Source organism: Populus trichocarpa, chromosome 1, assembly GCF_000002775.5.
Source record: "Populus trichocarpa isolate Nisqually-1 chromosome 1, P.trichocarpa_v4.1, whole genome shotgun sequence".
Taxonomy (NCBI): Eukaryota; Viridiplantae; Streptophyta; class Magnoliopsida; order Malpighiales; family Salicaceae; genus Populus; species Populus trichocarpa.
Genome location: NC_037285.2, coordinates 47,148,043 through 47,167,796, shown reverse-complemented (window position 1 = coordinate 47,167,796; position 19,754 = coordinate 47,148,043). Strand labels below are relative to the sequence as shown.

The 19,754-nt window shown below is 30.8% G+C and overlaps 2 protein-coding genes across 10 annotated transcripts in view; one reads left to right on the top strand and one right to left on the bottom strand.

Moving 5' to 3' along the window:
• The window catches only part of LOC18110646 (uncharacterized), a 63,680-nt gene that overhangs the window by 34,530 nt on the left and 9,396 nt on the right, over nt 1-19,754 (bottom strand). The window contains exons 1-2 of one of the 7 annotated variants that reach the window (XR_008058315.1): nt 9,411-9,549; nt 6,173-9,318 (exon numbers count right to left, since the gene is read on the bottom strand). The exons of 1 other annotated variant lie outside the window; for it this stretch is intronic. Coding sequence is in view for 5 of the 6 variants with exons in the window: in XM_052449666.1 (XP_052305626.1) it covers nt 6,173-9,307 (3,135 nt within the window). In the remaining variant the exon portion in view is untranslated. Of the gene's footprint in view, nt 1-6,172; nt 9,319-9,410; nt 9,671-19,754 lie in introns of those variants that run through there. 5 more of the 7 variants (XM_052449666.1, XM_052449966.1, XM_052449941.1 and 2 more) reach the window with 5 other exon arrangements.
• LOC18095814 (uncharacterized) lies at nt 235-18,502 on the top strand. Of its 3 annotated transcripts, none has more exons than XM_052450139.1 (3): nt 235-462; nt 696-800; nt 17,992-18,502. In XM_052450139.1, exons 1-3 carry the CDS (start codon nt 307-309, stop codon nt 18,271-18,273), a joined length of 543 nt encoding a protein of 180 aa, XP_052306099.1. In that variant the 5' UTR covers nt 235-306; the 3' UTR covers nt 18,274-18,502. The 3 variants fall into 3 exon arrangements, with proteins under 3 accessions (XP_052306099.1, XP_052306102.1, XP_006370523.2); XM_052450142.1 differs by having other exon boundaries at nt 696-905; nt 18,097-18,502; XM_006370461.3 differs by lacking the exon at nt 17,992-18,502 and having other exon boundaries at nt 696-1,368.

Genomic DNA, 19,754 nt, shown 5'->3' with positions numbered 1-19,754 from the left:
ATTACCACCACATTTATAAATACTCTTCGGGAGTAATTTGGGGGAAGGACCAAATTAAATGCAACAATAATTACTTCTATCTTGATTTTTTAATGGACTTCATTGATTTTTGCTTCTCACTATTAATTATTACTTCTATCTTGATTTTTTAATGGACTTCATTGATTTTTGCTTCTCACTATTAATTATTACTTCTGTCTTGCTTCATAACTCCTTGCCCTATTATTTATTCCCTCATAAAAATTGTTCCATATATATTTCACACTTTCTCCCTCCTCTAGAAGGGTTAAAGACAGAAGGTTAGGCATGGCAGCGGACGTGAGCTCAATGGTGAACAGCAGTAGCAATTCAGAGATTTTGATCACAAAAGACTTGCTAGGAGGGTTTTCAAAGGTTAGTAACAAAGATTTGGATCTGGAATTGCAAGTCACAAAAACTTGGGATGTGCCTCTTAATTTAAAGGTATGGTTTTATCCCCAATCTTTTTTATAGACAAGAAACAATCTTGATAGTCTCTCATATTGATGAACAGTTTTTGTACAGAATTTATGCTTCTGGTTATCATTTCGATTAAATATATATTTTTCAGTAGCCAAGAAACATAAATCTTTTATTTTTAAGTGTAGAAGAACTGAGTGTTCTTGTTTTTGGCTGTAGTCGAATAATATTGTTGATGAATTGGGATTTTCATGCAGTCTGCAGGGAAGGTATACTCGCAGAGATGCAACTCTGTAAGCTCGCCATTACCATCCCTTAACAACACGAAGCATCACAAACAGAGAACCACCCAAGAATCAGAGGTTCAAGATTCTAATTCTCCGCCACTGAAGTTCTTGGAAGAAAGCTGCTTGGAATTGAAACTTGTACCTTCAAGTCATTTTGAAAGTGTTTGCACTCTTGATAAGGTTAAGTCTGCTTTGCAAAGAGCAGAGAAAGAGACCATGACTAAGAAGAGATCACCACCACCAACCCCACCAGCCAGTGACATTAAAGAAGATGAGATTAGCACTCCATTCTCTTCAACAGGGATATTTGCTGCTGCTTGTCCTGGTTGCTTGCTATATGTGATTACATTGAAGAAAAATCCCAAGTGCCCTAGTTGCAACTTCACTGTTCCATCTCCATTAGTAACAAAGAAGCCCAGAATTAACCTCAATGCTTCACTTTGATTCTGTAATCATGTTTCAAGAAAAGAGGAGAACTAGTCAAGTCCTGTGTACTTTGAATTCTTGAAAATTATGATTCTGTGTATGAAAAATAGGTTTTTCCTTTTATACATGTCTTAGGCCAATGTAGGATAGGTGAAGCCCTGATAATTGTCTGAATGTTTTGAAAAAATTTTATATGAAGGTAATAGAATTAAAGACATGTCTTTTGCCTTGTGGGTTTTTCATGCATTTCAAAATGTAGATAGATCAATATGATCTCATGAAAATCTTGATACTAGCTTTTCGCATTGAAAATGCGATTATTCTTTTGGTGCTAGTTTAAGGCCCTCAGCTTAGATGGATTGCATGAATCCGACGAAAAAAGGGTTTAGTCTAGTTATGTATAAGTTGAAACAAGAATACTATATATATATATATATATATATATATATATATATATATGAAAATTAAACTTGATTTGGCTTGAAATGTTAATATGAGACATGGTCAATCCGACTCTAAGCTAGATTTGATCTTGATTGACTAATATATCTATAGTTTTAATTTTTTTTTAAAATATTAATATGTTTTTAATTTTTTTTAAATAAAATAATTTTTGTTTTGAATTGAAATAAATAAAATGGAATTAATTCGTTTAATTTGTGACTCAAACTTTAAACTAAATCATAAATTAGGTGAAATTTAATAAGTTTGCTAAATACATGGTTATCATGCACAGGTTGAATGGAGAATAGCATTGTTTCATTAACTTTATTTGATTGATGAAATGTGTGAACTTAATCTGGGATTTACTAGCTTTTTACCACATCAATGCTATGATAAATAAATTATTTTTTTAATTATCTAATAGGTGATCCAATAGTAAGAATTTGAAACTAAAAGATTTGTTTCTGATCTCATATTTAAACCATGTGGTTGCTAATATGATGGTCACTGGAGGCTTACATGGTCCTTAATTTTAGGTTTGGTGAGATTAGTCGAAGTACGCGCAAGCTGACCCGGACACCCACGTTAATAAAAAAAATCATTTTCCTTCTGTCATTTTTAGTGTTCCAATTAGTGAATTCATTTTGGATGGTTCAACCGGTTTATGAGGCAATACATTTATTTGAGCAAGCCAAGTTGTCTCTCCCCACACCTAATTTTCCAACTCGGGGGCTTTTTATTGATGTTCTAGATCATTCATACATGTTACTGAAAGAAAAAGCAGCGGAAGATTTTGATTTTGATTTTGATTTTTTTTTGTAAATTTTGCATTAAAAACTAGTGCTAATTAAGTTTTTCAAAATAAATTGACGGGAAAAGATGCATGAAAACAAAAAACAATTAAAGGTGAAAAACTAATGATAGATTTTACCTGAATTTTGGAGTTATTGTAAATAAAATTAACTAATTTTAAAATGAGTAACTTATTATTTAGTGTCTTTTTATGTATATGATTGCATTTATTTTTTAAAATAGTTTTTACTTGAAAATATATTAAAATAATATATTTTTTATTTTTTAAAATTTATTTTAATATATATCAAAATAATAATAATAAAAAAATTATTTTGAAAAAAATATGATTGAATGGTAATATCATATATAACTTTAATGGTCAAGAATTACTTGAATTATATATTCAGAGTATACACTTTTTCTTTAGAAATCTCATCTATCAAATAGAAACATTGCATGATAATCTGTACAACATTCATATCAATTTGGACCCACTCAGGGAGAACATGGTCCATGATAATCTGTACAACATTCATATCAATTTGAATTTGTAATTTGTAGCTGAAATCTGCTAATGTGATTGTGACCATATAATCTGCCCATTTTATTATGTAGGTGTGGGTGCTTTTTGTTTTTCAACTTTTATCCTATTTTATGTTGTAATAATCAAATGCTTTCAGAAAATCAGAAATTAAATGAAAAAAAATTAGGTTATATTTGGTTAATAAAAAAAATTAATCAACTTTTATCCTGTCATCTGCTTGAACAAATGTGCTGGTGTAAACCGAGAAGCAGACCAGCTAGAGAGAAAGTCCAGACCTGCTTGAACAGCTCCAATTTAGGCAAACAATCTGCTAATGTTCTTGAGTTATTTTTTTATCTTAGAGAAATATTTGTGTATGTGTATTTAAATTTAATAACAAGTTTATTGCTTCCATTAAAATTTAGCCAAAATCAAAAGGTTAACAGCTAAAACATCTATTTATATGAATTATAAACCAAAACATTAATTACTTATCATTCATATGAATGTTTATTAATTGTGATAAATGTTCATAATTCATGAAATATATCCATGATTATTTATAGCTCATGAATTACTCATAAACACATTTATTTTTATCATATAATTATTATATTAGTTCATGTTTTTTTTTTTTGATGAAATATATATTAGTTCATGTAGTAAGATGTTTTAGGGACTAAAAGAAATTACTGATCAAAATAAAAACTTAATAAAACTCATGAGCTCACATGCACACCAATCCATGTTCTTATTGTATTGGTTAATAAAACTTATTATATTGGTTTTTATTTTGGTTCAATCTTGGGTCTGGCTGATGATGTTGGATTTAACATGTTCTTACTGTGTGACAAAATTAATCTAGTTAGTTCAGCTTTAGACAGCCCAAATAGAAAGGGGATTTCTTTTTCATTGATGCTTTTGATTTATTATTTGATATATGGTATAATTCTTCATCCTTGTTGCCACATTAAAAATATTTAATAGAAATAGAGCATCAAAATGATAGAAAAAACATGTTGATGAGGAGAATGAGAATCCACACTAAACAATAAGCACAAACACGAGTAAACATTATGCCCGTGTGTTTTAAGGTTCAGACTCTTGAAAAGAAGCACAAGTGGGCAAGCAAATATACGCCCTTATTTTCTGGAAGTTCACACAACAAACAAATAGATAGATAAATCAATATTCGTGAAATCACCTAATGTCAGGTGGTGATCATGTAATAGGTAACCAACCTTGCCTGATGCAAACATGAAGAACAAAGACCATCCAGGAATACCGCATATGTTGATTTACTTCAATAAATGAGAAGAATGAGAATTCACACATTAAACAATAAGCACACAAATGAGTAAACATTATGCCCTTCGTTTTTTAAGGTTCAGACACTTGAAAAAGAAACACAAATGGGCAAACAAACGAAAGCCCTTTTTTGGAGGTTCGCACAATAAATTACTAAACACATGACATTACCCTTATTTCTGGAAGTTCACACAACAAACACATGAAATAAGACAAATTGTTGTAGCTAATGATACTGCTGGAATTACTTCCCACCAATGTCGAGTTGATCATCACATAGGTAACTAACCAACCTAATGCAAACATCAAGAACAAAGATCATCCAGGCATCTCGTATTTGTTGATTTAATCCAACCATTTAAAGAAGCATAGAAGATAAATAGTTGCAGCCATTTTACCTGCAAGAATGAATGACGTACTAGCATGCTTTTCAAATTCCAATGCCAAACTAATCATCTGACTCAATCATTATGACCACATCCTCTTCCTTTTTCTCTTCCCACCCATTATATGGGGTCCATATTCTATAAGTTCTGGTTGGCACGGAGCACCCAGTACTTGAATCCTCAACTGCTTGAGATACCTGGAAAACCAATTCAAGCATGGCATACACATTCTAACTTGTAAGTCTTATTATTGAGGAAAACACTAAAAAAAGGCAAGAAATCATGTCAAATATGCAGCACCTCTGATTGAGCACTCATTGAACCATTTGATGTAGTAGCAAATTTTGTAGTCAGCTTTGGACATTGACGCACCTCCAACCTCCTCAAACAAGGGAATATGAAATCACAACATCCATGACTGAAGTAGACAATGCTTGGTAATTTTTCTAGAATCAGCCACTCCAGATCAGGGAGCACCATCTCCTTCTCAACATTGGCAGGTGAAGCATGATCATCTTGCCCAAATACTCCCAATAATTGAGAGGATTCTTTTACTTTAAGTATTTGAAGCCTTTTGAGACCTGAAGTCATAGCTACTGGAAAGAGACTCTTCAACTTGTTGCATCCTGTGATCTCAAGGCGACACAAATTAGGGAAGCATGAAGATTGGAGATCACTTCCTGAAAATATTTGATTATTTTCATCCTCATTATCCTTAGCAATTATTTGCTCCAATTCCTCACAATTTGATATCTCAAGAACATTAAGTTGAACTAGACTAGCAATCATGTTGGTTGTGAATACATGTGTCAGTCTGTCACAATTTTTCACCTCCAAAGTAGTCAAATTGTTTGGTATGAGACCCTTCCAAATACACCTCAAGTCTGGCAATAAGTTCAAATGTAATGTTTCCGAACTCAAGAGTGAAAGTTCATGCCCACCTCTTCTATTAGTTACCAAACATCCAACTTGCATTAAATCTTGTACTCCTTCCATGTTTTTAATAGATATTTTTTTCAAATTCATAAACCCTACCTGCATCAAAAGAAAACAATGGGAATATAAAATCATATTTTTTTATATTTATGATAATCTGAATATAAACTATTATTTTATATTAATTAAATTGAAAGCAATCATGAAAAAATATATTTATTAACTCAAAAAAATTAATTTTTTATATTCGATTTATAATAAAAAAAATTATGTCATTATCCAAAAATAAAAATATAAAAGAAAATAATTTGAATTTTACATATTAATAAAAAAATTTTAATAAAAATGCTTGATTATTGATCATTTAAATTATTTTTTTCATAAAAAAGTGAAAAAAATTGAAAAAAAAATGAAAAATATATATAAAAAATATATGTTTTTTGAATTCAATACAAATTTGGTGCTTTTGAAGTTCTTTGAATGAGAAAATATTGTATTTAAAAAGAAAGTTTCAATTTTTACTTTTTGACTCTATTGTTTTAAAAGATAGAACAAATTATCACAATGTATTGAAGTTGACAATTTAAATTCGAAAAGAAAAAAAAAATGGAGAAATATAAAGGACGTACTCGAAGCTGTGCCAACAAATTACCCCCTTCTTCGTGGCCACAGATGCTTAGACATTGCAAAGAAGGCAATTGGGCAGCAAAATCCTTTGGACCAAAAAAGCTGCACTTTGAAAGATACAATTTTCTTAGCTGAGGGAAGTCGATGATGCCATCTTTAATTTTAGACTTGACGATGATGTCATCTCCTTCTCCACTGTAAAATACTTGCTTTAAATTGTCAGCAAAATCAATCTCCATCTCTTCCAGGTTCTGAAGACTTGGAGACACGGAGACAGGGAAGACATATTCCAGTTCATCACAGCGACTTATAGAGAGAGTTTTTAATTTTGGGAAGCCAAGAGACTCTGGAATTATTTCCCTTTCACCATCCTCTTCTCTGATAAGACGCTTCAATTCATCGCAATCTCCTATCCGTAGTGTTTCCAGATGAATAAGACACTGAGCGAGGAACGGTGTGAAGATAAATGTCAGTTTGTCAAGATAGTGCAACTCCAGAAAAATAAGATTTTGGAGGCTGACATGTCTGGTGAGCCCCTTCCATATACAATTGAGCTCAGGTAAATGCAACAGCCGTAACGTTGTTAAAGATGGCAGCAGCGGCAGCTCCTCCTCCTCGTTCATTCCTTCATCAGCCTCACCCAATTCAAATACCTCTTCCAATGATTCGCAGTGATCAATTTCCACACTCCTTAGATTTTTCAAAGCTTGCCGCCATTTTGCTTGAAACAGAGTGCGAATATCCCCACAAGCGCTCACTTCTACATGTTCTAATCTTTGAAAGAAGTCCTTTTGCGACCAATGGCCATGGGTGGTCATCTGATCAGAGGACAATACTATATTTTTTAAACTCTCCACTCTCCAAAAATCAATATGAGACACAGTAGGAAACAACTGCTCAAACGTCTTTGCATTTAAGGATGCGGCGTTTATATCACCCAAATATAATCTTGTCGAGGCTGTGTGTTTTTTATAGAATAAATAATACCGATCCCCTAACACTATATCATATTCGAGCAACCTGGGAAAAACAAAATCTTTGGGAATGCATTCAACCTTCGGTATCTTCAATGATAATACAGCTAAATGAGACAGCGAATTTAGCTCTGTTAGGCTTGCATTCATTCCTTCTGTGCTGTCACATCCAACAACATCCCATCCCTCAAAGCTCCCATCCCCGATCAACAGTTCTTCTAACTTCTTCAACCTTCCTATCAAATTCACTGGAATCCTTTTTAGGAATCGACAACCTGTCAAATCCAACAACCTTAACTCCTTGAGCTCCCCAATTTCATCAGGTAATTCTTCAACGGAGCCGCACCCAATGAAACCAAGAATCTTAAGTCTTTGCAGCTTTCTCAACCAAATGAGGACCTTGCATTCACACTCGATCAACAGCAACGATTGAAGGTTCGTTGAGAATTGAAGTGATTGCAATGACAAACACCCTCCCTTTAGAGACAAAACTTCAATTTCTTTCATCCCTTCAAAAAACCTCTCTGGAACATTCAAACCATCATCCAGTCCTAACAATAGAACTTTGAGCTGTGGACACACCAATCCTTCAGGAAGTTCTGTGAGTTTATTGCCCATTAACGAAATTACTGTACAAGCTTCAAAGCTTTTATTGCTCACTGGCCACTCCTTCAACTCAAAGCCAGCCTTTACCATGAATCCGTATTTTTCTGATGATGCTATCTGAATAGCAACATCACGAACCAAGTCATGCATTTTCACATATTCTTCACTTTCAGTTCCTAACAGCATACAACAAGCTTTGAGGTTTTTGATTGCCACACAAACTCGTTTCCTTGCATCTTCAATGGACTCCACATCTTGATGTAACCCATAGGCAACTGCATATCTCGTCAACTCCTCGATTGGAATGTCGTAATCTTCTGGAAATAAACAGCATAGCAAGAAACATAACTTGGCTTTCTCGTGCTTCAAATAATCATAGCTCAACTTAAGACATGCATATGCATTTTCTTGTTCATCAAGTTCATCCATGTGCCGAAATTGAGAGTTTTTGAGCTCTTTAGACGCTACTTCCCACTCAACAGCAGATTTATCTCTTAAAGCCCTTCCCACTGTCACAAGTGCTATAGGCAATCCTTTACATTCTCTCGCAACCTCCTTCGCCACTGTGTTCAAGGTAGAGTCCTCATCATGTAAACCTGCATTGATTTTGAATAAACCCCATGCTTCATTTTCTGATAAGAGACTTAAGAACACTTTTGGCTGGCACTTCATAGAAGAACATATGTTTTCAAGACGTGTTGTTAGAAGAATTTTACAACCCCTGTGAGCATCACCAAATGGGATCCCTATCTCTTTCAAGTTAATAACTTTCCAAACATCATCCAGGATTATAAGCATCTTCTTCTCTGTCTTCAGTCTCTGCCATAATCGATCTGCTCTCCCTTCTTTAGTCTTTTCGCCAAAATGCAGACCTAAACTATCTGCCATTCGATCCTGAATGTCTATGAAATTTGGATTCTGGGACAGTGTAGCCATCAAAACTTCATCAAACAGCTTCGACTCTTTGGCTCTCCTTCCTACTTCTTTCACTAGAGTGGTTTTACCCACCCCTCCCATGCCGTACAGTCCGATCATATTGACATTGTCATCTTTGAGAGCTTTCATAATCTGTTCGAAAGCTGCTTTTGACGATTCTGAAGGCGTCAATTCCTCCGATGGAAGAAATTCTATGCCTTGAAGAGGTGGTTTGTAGGACACTTTTGGAAACTTACTGTTTGCTTCAAGTTTTCTCAAAGTCTCCGTCTTCTTTGCCAGTGCCTTGCTTAACTTCAATTGTCGCGTCGGATTTGGACACCAAGTAAAGCATTTGCCAATTTTTCCCTTTTCATTTTGCAAATGATTCACACCTTCAATTTCGTTTTTTGCTTTTTCCAGCCATGTGTTGACATTAATCTCAATTTCTTCAGCATTCCTTTTAGCAACGTCGACAGCATCTTGCAGAGGATAAAATGCCAAAGCCAGGTTCATCATTTGTTCATCGAATTCTTGAACAAAATTGTTGAAACAGAACATGTAACGGAACTGCCTTACTGTTGGTTCCACCAAGAGTTCTGCTATTTTAGATACAATGGATCCACCAACACTTTCGATAGCCATTTTTCACCAGTCTAAAAAATTAGAGATATAAGAATGCCGACTGTGAGAGTGAGTCATTACAAGTAAATAGGCATTTAGAGAATGAAAATAGTAATTTTATTACCTTAATTTGTGAAAATATATGCGGAAAGCACCGGTACTGACTGCTCAATAATAAAATATAGCGAGAGGAACAGAAGGAGAAGGCCTTCAGCTCTGTATGGAAGCCAGCTTCAAGAGCAACAAGGCAAGGTATAAGTAGAACGATAAACATTTAATTCCTTGTCCTAACATAACAATTATTTACACAATAGTTCATAGATCATTGAAAAAAAATACCATCGATCTAACGAATACATTGAAAAAAAATAGTTTACATTTATGAGTTTAAAGCAGCAATTCCCACAAAAATGCAATTTTATGAAATAATTAAGATAAAAAGCATAATATAAAGATAATTACGAACAAATAAAAGAATAATATGTACAAGTACTCACCTAGCAAAAAAAAAAAAAAAAAGAGAGAGAAAGGAATGGAAGGTTGATGATGATCACTTTGACACATGATAGTAGCTCTTCATCGCTTCCAATAACACATATAATTAATCTAAAGCTATGATCGGTAAATGTTTTTTTTTTTTTTGAAAATTATGAATAAGGAGAAAAAAAGACTTGCAAGGAACTCAACAAAGGATCAAACTTAGGCAACTAAAATCTGCAATGACTATCTCTGCATCAAACTTAGGCAATCTGTAATTAGACCAAGGCTATTGGTGGCATCCAACCGCTGTTTCTCTTTTTCACCCTCTTTTGTGGTTTTATTTTATTTCAGTCCTTCCATTTTTTTCTATTTCACCCTTTGATGCCTCAAATTGTTTTTTTTTTAATTTGATTTAATAGGGAGTCTATTTCAACTACACACCTTAAGAGTAAATTTAACCTCTTCAGATGGTTAACATTGTTCTGCCTTGTCTTTTAGCACCACACATTACCTCTCTGATTTAGGAACTGACCACCAGCCCTAACAACCACAGCACCTGGCCATAAAAAAAATGGTGAGAAGCACCGGGGCTTGTAGCCCAGCGGCAGAGGCAAGGTTTTCTTGTCTCTGTCACCTGGGTTCGAGCCCTAGCATGCACGCCTGTCACTCCCGCGGTGTCTTACCTACCTGCTGGGCTTGCAGGGTGTTCAGTGGGTCCGAGGATTAGTTGTGGTGCGCGTAAGCTGGCCCGAACACCTGGGTTACAAAAAAAAAAAAAAGGTGAGAAGAGATCAATTCCCTGTCATTTTCACGACGACAATAATTTTATTTTAAAAACTTTGCATGTGATATTAATAACAAAGGTTCTCTCGTACGCGACCTTTTTTTTCATTTAAGAAAATAAAATAATGTGAATGATTATTAGATATTTTAAAAATATTTTTGAAAAAAAAATAAATTTTATTTATTTTTTTATTTGGTTCAATTTAATATTTTTTTAATTTTTTTATTATTTTGATGTGCTGATGTTAAAAATAATTTTTTTAAAATAAAAAATATATATTATTTTGATATATTTTCAAACAAAAAATACTTTGAAAATCAAACATTCGCATACTCCTAAACACTTCTAAATTCATGAGTTATTGAATTATTACATCAATTTAGATTCATTAAAGTAGCATATTTTTTTCTTTTTTCATTTTTTTCTTAATGATAACTTAATCAAGTTTAGATTTAAATTTATTTTTCAGTTCAATTTAAAAATAAATAAAGAAAACATGAAGTTATTTTGCAAATCCTTTGATGTTAGTAGAAGTAATGAGATCTACAACAAGTAACAATCATAAGATATCTCCAATCTGAAAAAAAATAGCAAGCACTGCATCAAATGATGGGGAACTAAAAATTAACCTATAAATCCTTCGATATTTTAATTGCGCATATAAAGCATATCAGTCATGAAGTAATTCAACTGACATTAGTGTCTCGTGTTCTAACTTCTACTATTTTATTTACCTGTACTTTGCTGTGGGGTAAATAAATTTGATAATAATATTAAAATATTAGTTTTAATATTAATTCTTCCAATAATAATTTTAATTTATAAAATTCATGATATGAGTTATTCAATAGAGATAACAATGGATACCATAGTCAGATATTGTACTAATATTTATATCCAAATCAAACTCAATAGGATTTCAAGATATTGTAAGAATTCGCTTCTCTTAGCTATGAGCTGTTTGTGCAAAGAAAATTCAATAGGATGGTGAAAGGGAAATATATTTAAACCTAACTCAATCGGATTTCAAGTATCTATAATTCTTAATTCGATGAAAATCAAACACCCCTTTCAAATCTCAAACTCTAATTAATTAACCAAAACAACAACATTAGCCGCGACAACAAGTTTATTAATGCAGTATCCCTACCTAATATGAGACCCAAATTTTCGCCATCATGTTTTACTTAAACCAATAATTAAAAATAAAAAAAATAAACTTTTCACTAAAAAAATAAATTTTCAAAAACTAAAAAGATTGAAAATTTATAATTCAAACAATTAAAGTGAACTTGTGCTAATTTTAAAACTACCATCTATTTTTTCATTGTTTTCTCTTTGGTCCTTTATTTTTTAATCTTACCCTTTCATAGCATACCAAAAGCTTGACCATAAAACAATAAAATTAAAAAGAAAAAATGTTTGAGCTTTAAAAGAAAAAAATCACTATTTCAGTACTTCATAATGAAATATGTGAGGGTTCATAGTGAATAGTGCTATCATAAGATCACCTCACAGTTTATTAATTTATTTTAATAATGTTATGCCTTAGTTAGAAATACATTAATTATAGTAGAGTTAAGGTTGTTTTTTTTGTGAGGAAAGGTATAATTAAAAACCCTTTTCATTTAGTTTTTTTTTTGTTAATTTAATATTTAATTAGAGTTTTTAAAATACAAAACAGGGACAAATGAGAGACAAGGAAAGAAAAAAAAAAAGCAATCTCATTTTTTTATATGGTGGTCAATCAGGTTAGTTTTTTTTTGCTTTTTTTTTTAAAAAAACTTGACGCTCCCAAGATAGAAATCCTTGAACTGTAGCAGAGTTGAAGGTTAGTATAGTATCTAGAGAAATGTAGTGTAAATCACGTTTTTTTAAATTATAATAATATTAAAAATAATTTAAAAAAAATAAAATAATTTTATTTTAATATAATTTTTAATAAAAAAATACTTTAAACTATTACTATTATCACAATCTAAAACACACGATTAAGTAAAAAAGAAGAAGAAGAAGCAGCTAAACTCCACCGAAAGTATTGGAGCAATAGAGTTTTTAAAAGACAAAACGGGGACAAGTGCTTTCCGCTTGTCCAAGATACACACCATGATATGGTGATTGAATGCGTGCTGTTTGAATCAACTTGTTTCTAATCTCAACTTGTTGAATTGTTTAACGTTCGTTCACTTATCTTTAAGACCATTATATTGATTGAATGCGTGTTGTTTGAATTAATCAACTTGTTCAGTGATTAATTTAATGTTGTTTCAGTAACATAACGTTGATGAATGAATTTATTCAAATATTTAATTATAATTTATTTTATTGCAAAATACTCTAATTATACATTTACATTGAACAAGTCGAAATCCATAAAAATATAAAGATTGATCTTGCGATTAATGAGTTACCTCTCGATTCTTGCCAGCCGATACGAAGCAAAGAATATAATTATTTAATCCAGAGAGATAAACATCAACTCCTACAAATGAATTAGCTTTTGCCTACCTCTCTTCAGTATTATTAAATATTCGATGTAGTCGAGTGCGAACAAGCTGATTTGAATACTTATATTAAACTAACAAAAAATATCCGGTGTATAAGTATATTCTTAATTACAAGTGCATATCAATTGGACTCAGTACACGGGTAGTAGGTTTATGTTCTTCTAACAGTGGACATTGAAACTTACCTGCCACCAACTTAGTTTTTTTTTTTTTTTTAATATAAGAAAAGGTCAACATGTCTGTTCAAAGCCATTTCTGAAAGAACACTCATAACAAATTAGAAATATGAGAATACTAAGTCAATAGTGTAATAAACATCTATCTCTCTCTTAGTATGAGCTGGATATAGATTATGGCATTTCAACAACACAAAAACCAAGGCCAGCAAACTTTCCTTTGGGTGAAGGAAGGAAAAGGACTTCAAATTTTCTAATTCTGACCCTATTTCCTCCTCTCTGTGTGTGCGCGCACGAGAGGGAGCAGTTTTTTTTTTTTTTTTTTTTCCATTTTTATCAATCTTTTTTACTTAGCCCTGGAAAGTAGTTTTTTTTTGAAAAGTGAATTCTGAGAAAAGTGAATTCTGGGAAAGTGAATTCCGAGAAAGTATTTTTCGATATTTGGTAGTGTAATAGAAAATAAGTTGGAAAACATTTTCCAGTGTTTGATTACGTCATGGAAAATGAGCTGGAAAATAACTTATTAATGTTTTATTTTTCTTAAGTTTATTAAAATAATGAAGAACAAATCTTACAAATTAAAAAGTTGAATGAGAATGAAATTGAAAAAAAATATAATTTCATAAATTATCTCAAATAAAATAAATAATAATCAAAATAATAGAGATCAAATCTAAAAAATTAAAAAAAAATGAAAGATGAAGAAATTAAAATAATAATAATTAACATTTCATAAATTATTTCAAATAAAATAAGTAACAATCAAAAGAATGAGGACCAAATTTGATAGATAAAAAATTTCAATAAAAAAATGATAAGGAAAAAGCAAATAGCAATTATAAAAATAAGAACCAAAATTAATATAAAAATTAAATTTTAAGAGATGAAATTGAAAAATAAATATTCAAAACAAATTATATATAGTAATCAAAAGTTTGAGGATCAAATTTGATATAATCAGTAAATAATGACATTTCTAAATTTTTCACAACTTCCGGAAAGCGTTTTCTGCCCAAATTTTCCAGGAAAACACTTTCCTGAAAACCAAGCCAAATTTTCCTTTGACTGGAAAGTGTTTTCCATTGACCAACTTTTCTAATGGCAAACAAACACAGGAAAGTTTGGAAAGTGGTTTTCCGGAAACCACTTTCTGGAAAACAAACACACCCAAAAGGGAAAACATTTTCCTGGAAACCAAACCAAATTTTTCTTTGACTGGAAAGTGTTTTTCGTTGACCGGAAAGTGTTTCCGTTGACCGGAAAGTATTTTCCGTTGACCAACTTTCCTAATGGCAAACAAACACAAGAAAGTTTGGAAAATGGTTTCCCGGAAACTACTTTCCAGAAAACAAACATGTCCGTACTTTAAAGTTTACTCTTACAATTTTAGGGTCACTAATAATTTTAGGGTCAGTAATTTAACATGGCATGATTTAAAATATATGAACTTGTTGAAAATTAACTTGTCTAATCAATACGAGAACAACGATCGATTGATCCATTTTCCTCATTTTTAATGAACAATATACAAGGTTGAAGGTCATTGGTGTAATGTCTAAATCATAGGGTTTTGAATTGTAGATTAATATGTTAAGTCTCAGATTTATTTGGCAGAACAAGAGAGAGAAGAAAAAAAGCAAGAAATTTTGTTCAGTCGAGCATTTATCTTGACACCTAAATCATATGGGTTTTCATGGAATCCAAAGCCTACGGCTAGGTTCAGTTCAAGTGGGACTTCTTCACTTTGGGCCTTTATTATATTTCCAACTTTCATTACTCTTAAGGAAATGGGCCTCTCTCCTGAGTCAAGACTTGCAGAATTGTGTGCTTAGGATGATTGACTCCCTAACTAAGAAGAAACAAATTTCAATAAATGATATTAAACTCGACTGAGTGAATTCATTAGATGAGTTTGGTAAATTAAGTTAGATTAATTAAAATAATTAAAATTAAATAAATTTTATTTGGTTAATTTTCATATAATTTATTTTTAAATCTATCTAAGATAAGCTACTAATTAAAAAAATATATTTTTAAAATTTTTTTATGTTTGTTTATTATTAAAAAATTGATACAAAAATACTTTTCACATAAAAAATTTGGTTTGTTTTTAGAATTTCATTTGTACATATTATACTTTTAAAAATTTTAAGAAATTAAAAAAATATCATATTATTTGTTGATTATATTAAATCTAATCCTTAATTTTTTTATTAATATATAGATATATATATTTTTTTTGTTTTGAATTTTTTTATTTTTAAATTTTATTCTTTAAAATTTGGTTTGGTTTAATTTTTATATCAACTTGGGTTTTTATTTTTTTGTTATTTATTTTTATTTTATTATTTTTTTAATTAAATTTTTTAACTATTATATTTAATTTTCATTCTTTTGATAGTTATTTATTTTATTTTAAATAATTTATAAAATTATAATATTTTTTTAATTTTTTAATTTTTAACTTTTTTTTATTTCTCAGTTGTGGTTTTTTTAATAAATTAAAAAAATATTAATAAGTTATATTTCAGTTATTTTTTTATAAAACTATAAAAAAACAAAAAAAAATTCAATTTTTTAAAAAATACTTTTTTTTCACAAATATAAAATGAAAAAAATTATTTAAAAAAATTATTCCGATATCAATTTAAAAGATTAACACGACGAATAAATCATTGACCGGTCAGAACTCTCATCAAGTCTGGAACTTATGAGTAAATGAGATCATTAATGCCGGCAATGATGAAATTCCCGAAATATTTGTACTATGACTACAATCTTTTATGACAGAGATGTGTCTACTTTCGTAATAATCTTCAACCATCTACCTACTCGTGTGTTTCACGCATATAGATCTTTTAAAATAAGACAAAGAATTGTGCGTTCGAGGCACGCGCATATCATGAGAGTGAAATTTAATTCTCCCACTGGCTCCCCAATGAAAAAGACATGGTTTTAACTGAAGAGAATAAAATGCATTGAATGGCTGCCATTAATGAGACCTCTGCTTCTTCTTCATTCATCTCTCTCATCACCAAAGAACTTGTGAGTCACCAGGACCGGCCAGTAAATTACTGATATAATGTACTGAAAAGTCTATTTTATCTTTATTTATTTAACATTTTCAAGTGTTGCCAAGCTAGCTTCTTAGTTTAACTTAGAAACCAGAATACTTATGGGTATAATTTAACTGTTCAGGTTTTAAATTAGTATTTTAAAAGAATTCAATTTAAGTTTTACAAACTTCAGATCACTGGAGACTTACATAGTCATTAACTTTAGAATCCATGAGATTAGTCAAAATACAAGCAAGCTGACCTAATCATCAATGTTAAAAAAAAAATACACTGTCTAGTTAGTAGGTGAAAAATTATTTTTTATATTTTTTATTGTTTTAATATAATAATACCAAAAATAAATTTTAAAAAATAAAAAATATATATTATTTTGATATAATTATATAAAAAAAATACTATAAAAAACAACTTCAATTATACTATCAATCACTGGTCATAATTGTTATATCTTATTAGAAGTTTGCTAATCAAAATTTAGGTCATGAATTTGTAAAATTAAACTAAAAACAATGTTGATTTAGTTTTTAAAAAATAGTATTGTTTAAAAAAAAATATTATAGTTTTAGATAAAAAAGAAATTAGTGTTAATCAATCAAATCTCTTTTAAATATATCAAGTTGGTTAAATTTCACCAAGTCAATTTAAATTTAACCAGGTTTATCTATAAATCAATTTAAAATAAAATTCATTTTAAACTAAGTTATTAGTAGAAGAATTATCAAACCATTGTTTAATAATATCTATGCATGTGATTTTATAATGGATTGACACTTAAAACAATTGATGCAAAAACTTAAAAAAATGTGCCTTCTCTCATGGTAATTGATTTTTAAAGATTACACGCGGTACAACGATGATTGTTATAGAACTGTGCATCGGTTGGCAGCTGCTCCATGCGTTTTCACTCCCCTACATAAGATTAGTTGAAATTGAGCACTCTCTGTAATCATTTCTCATTTAACATCGATCTATATAATCGTGTGTATGTTCTTAAAATTATTTGAAGACAAAACTTGATTTTAATTTACGTATCAATGTGAGTATATATAATTATCAAATAAAAAAATCAATTAATTGTATCAATAAATTGGGAAGAAAATGTTTTTTTTTTCAAAAAGACAAAAATAATTTATCACTTTTAATAAGTAGAGTATTTTTCTTCTTTTTTATATACCTATCTTTTTCTATATAGTATATATTGATACCCAACAGCAGTGGCAATTCAGAGATTTTGATCACAAAAGACTTGCTAGGAGGGTTTTCAAAGGTTAGTAACAAAGATTTGGATCTGGAATTGCAATTCACAAAAACTTGGGATGTGCCTCTTAATTTAAAGGTATATATGGTTTTATCCCCAATCTTTTTTATAGCCAAGAAACAATCTTGATAGTTTCTCTCATATTGATGAACAGTTTTTGTACAGAATTTAGGCTTCTGGTTATCATTTCGATTAAATACATATTTTTCAGTAGCCACGAAACATAAATCTTTTATTTTTTTAGTGTAGAAGAACTGAGTGTTCTTGTTTTTGGCTGTAGTCGAGTAATATTGTTGATGAATTGGGGTTTTCTTGCAGTCTGCAGGGAAGGTATACTCGTAGAGATGCAACTCTGCAAGCTCGCCATTACCATCCCTTAACAACACGAAGCATCACAAACAGAGAACCACCCAAGAATCAGAGGTTCAAGATTCCAAGTCTCCGCCATTGAGGTTCTTGGAAGAAAGCTGCTTGGAATTGAAACTTGTACCTTCAAGTCATTGTGAAAGTGTTTGCACTCATGATAAGGTTAAGTCTGCTTTGCAAAGAGCAGAGAGAGAGACCATGACTAAGAAGAGATCACCACCACCACCACCACCACCACCAACCCCACCAGCCAGTGACATTAAAGAAGATGAGATTAGCACTACATTCTCTTCAACAGGGATATTTGCTGCTGCTTGTCTTGGTTGCTTGCTAATGTGATTACATTGAAGACAAATCCCAAGTGCTCTAGTTGCAACTTCACTGTTCCATCTCCATTAGTTACAAAGAAACCCAGAATGGACCTCAATGCTTCACTTTGATTCTGTAATCATGTTTCAAGAAAAGAGGAGAACTAGTCAAGTCCTATGTACTTGAATTCTTGAAAATTATGATTCTGTGTATGAAAAACAGGTTTTTTCCTTTTATACATGTCTTAGGCCAATGTAGGATAGGTAATCCTCAATAGCTTTGATAATTGTCTGAAGGTAATAGAATTAAAGACATGTCCTTTGCCTTGTGGGTTTTTCATGCCTTTCAAAATGTAGATAGAATAAGTGAATTCATTTTGGATGGTTCAACCAGTTTATGAGGCCTTTTCCAACTCATACCTAATTTTCCAACTCGGGAGGCCTTTTATTGATGTTTTAGATCATTTATACATGTTACTTGAAGAAAAAGAGCAGCGGAAGATTATGATTTAAAATGAGTAACTTATTATTTAGTGTTTTTTTTTATGAATATGATTGAATTTGTTTTTTAAAGTATTTTTTATTTGAAATTATATTAAAATAATATATTTTTTCTTTTTTAAAATGTATTTTGACATATAAATTTAAAACTATTTAAAAAAATAAAATTGAATCGCAATACCAAATATAACTTTAATGGTCAAGAACTACTTGAATTGTATATTCAGAGCATACCCTTTTTTTTTTTTTTAGAAATCTCATCTATCAAATAGAAACATTGCATTTGCATGATAATCTCTGTACAACATTCATATCAATTTGGACCCACTGAAGGAGAACATGGTCCAATTATTTATTCCTTCATTAAAACTATATTCTAAAATAATTGTTAAGATTGTCAACATTATCCAGACATAACTGTAATAACTATCATTATCATTATCATTATTATTATTATTATTATTATTATTTATCATGTTCAGATATGGCACCACATGCTGCTGAGACGTAGAGATTAGCAGCTATCATGTCCACGGAAATTTGATTATTAAAAGAAAATGTTATCTTAAACTTTAATCATAAAAATACAAAAATATTATTCCGTTGACTGATAGCTTCTAAGATATATCTCCACAAGGATATAAATTTTTTATATATATATACTCATTCACATGTATTTATATATATTAATGTAGAAACCATATTACTGTACGGTACGCACAATAACAAGTTAACCACATAAAGAATCCGTAATAGAAATAGAACATCAAAATGAGGAGAATGAGAATCCACACATTAAACAATAAGCACACAAATGAGTAAACATTATGCCTTTCGTTTTTGAAGGTCCAGACACCCTTATTTCTGGAAGTTCGCACAATAAATTACTAAACACATAACATTACATGACATTAACCTTATTTCTGGAAGTTCACACAACAAACACATGAAATAAGACAAATTGTTGTAGCTAATGAAACAGCTGGAATTACTTCCCACCAATGTCGAGTT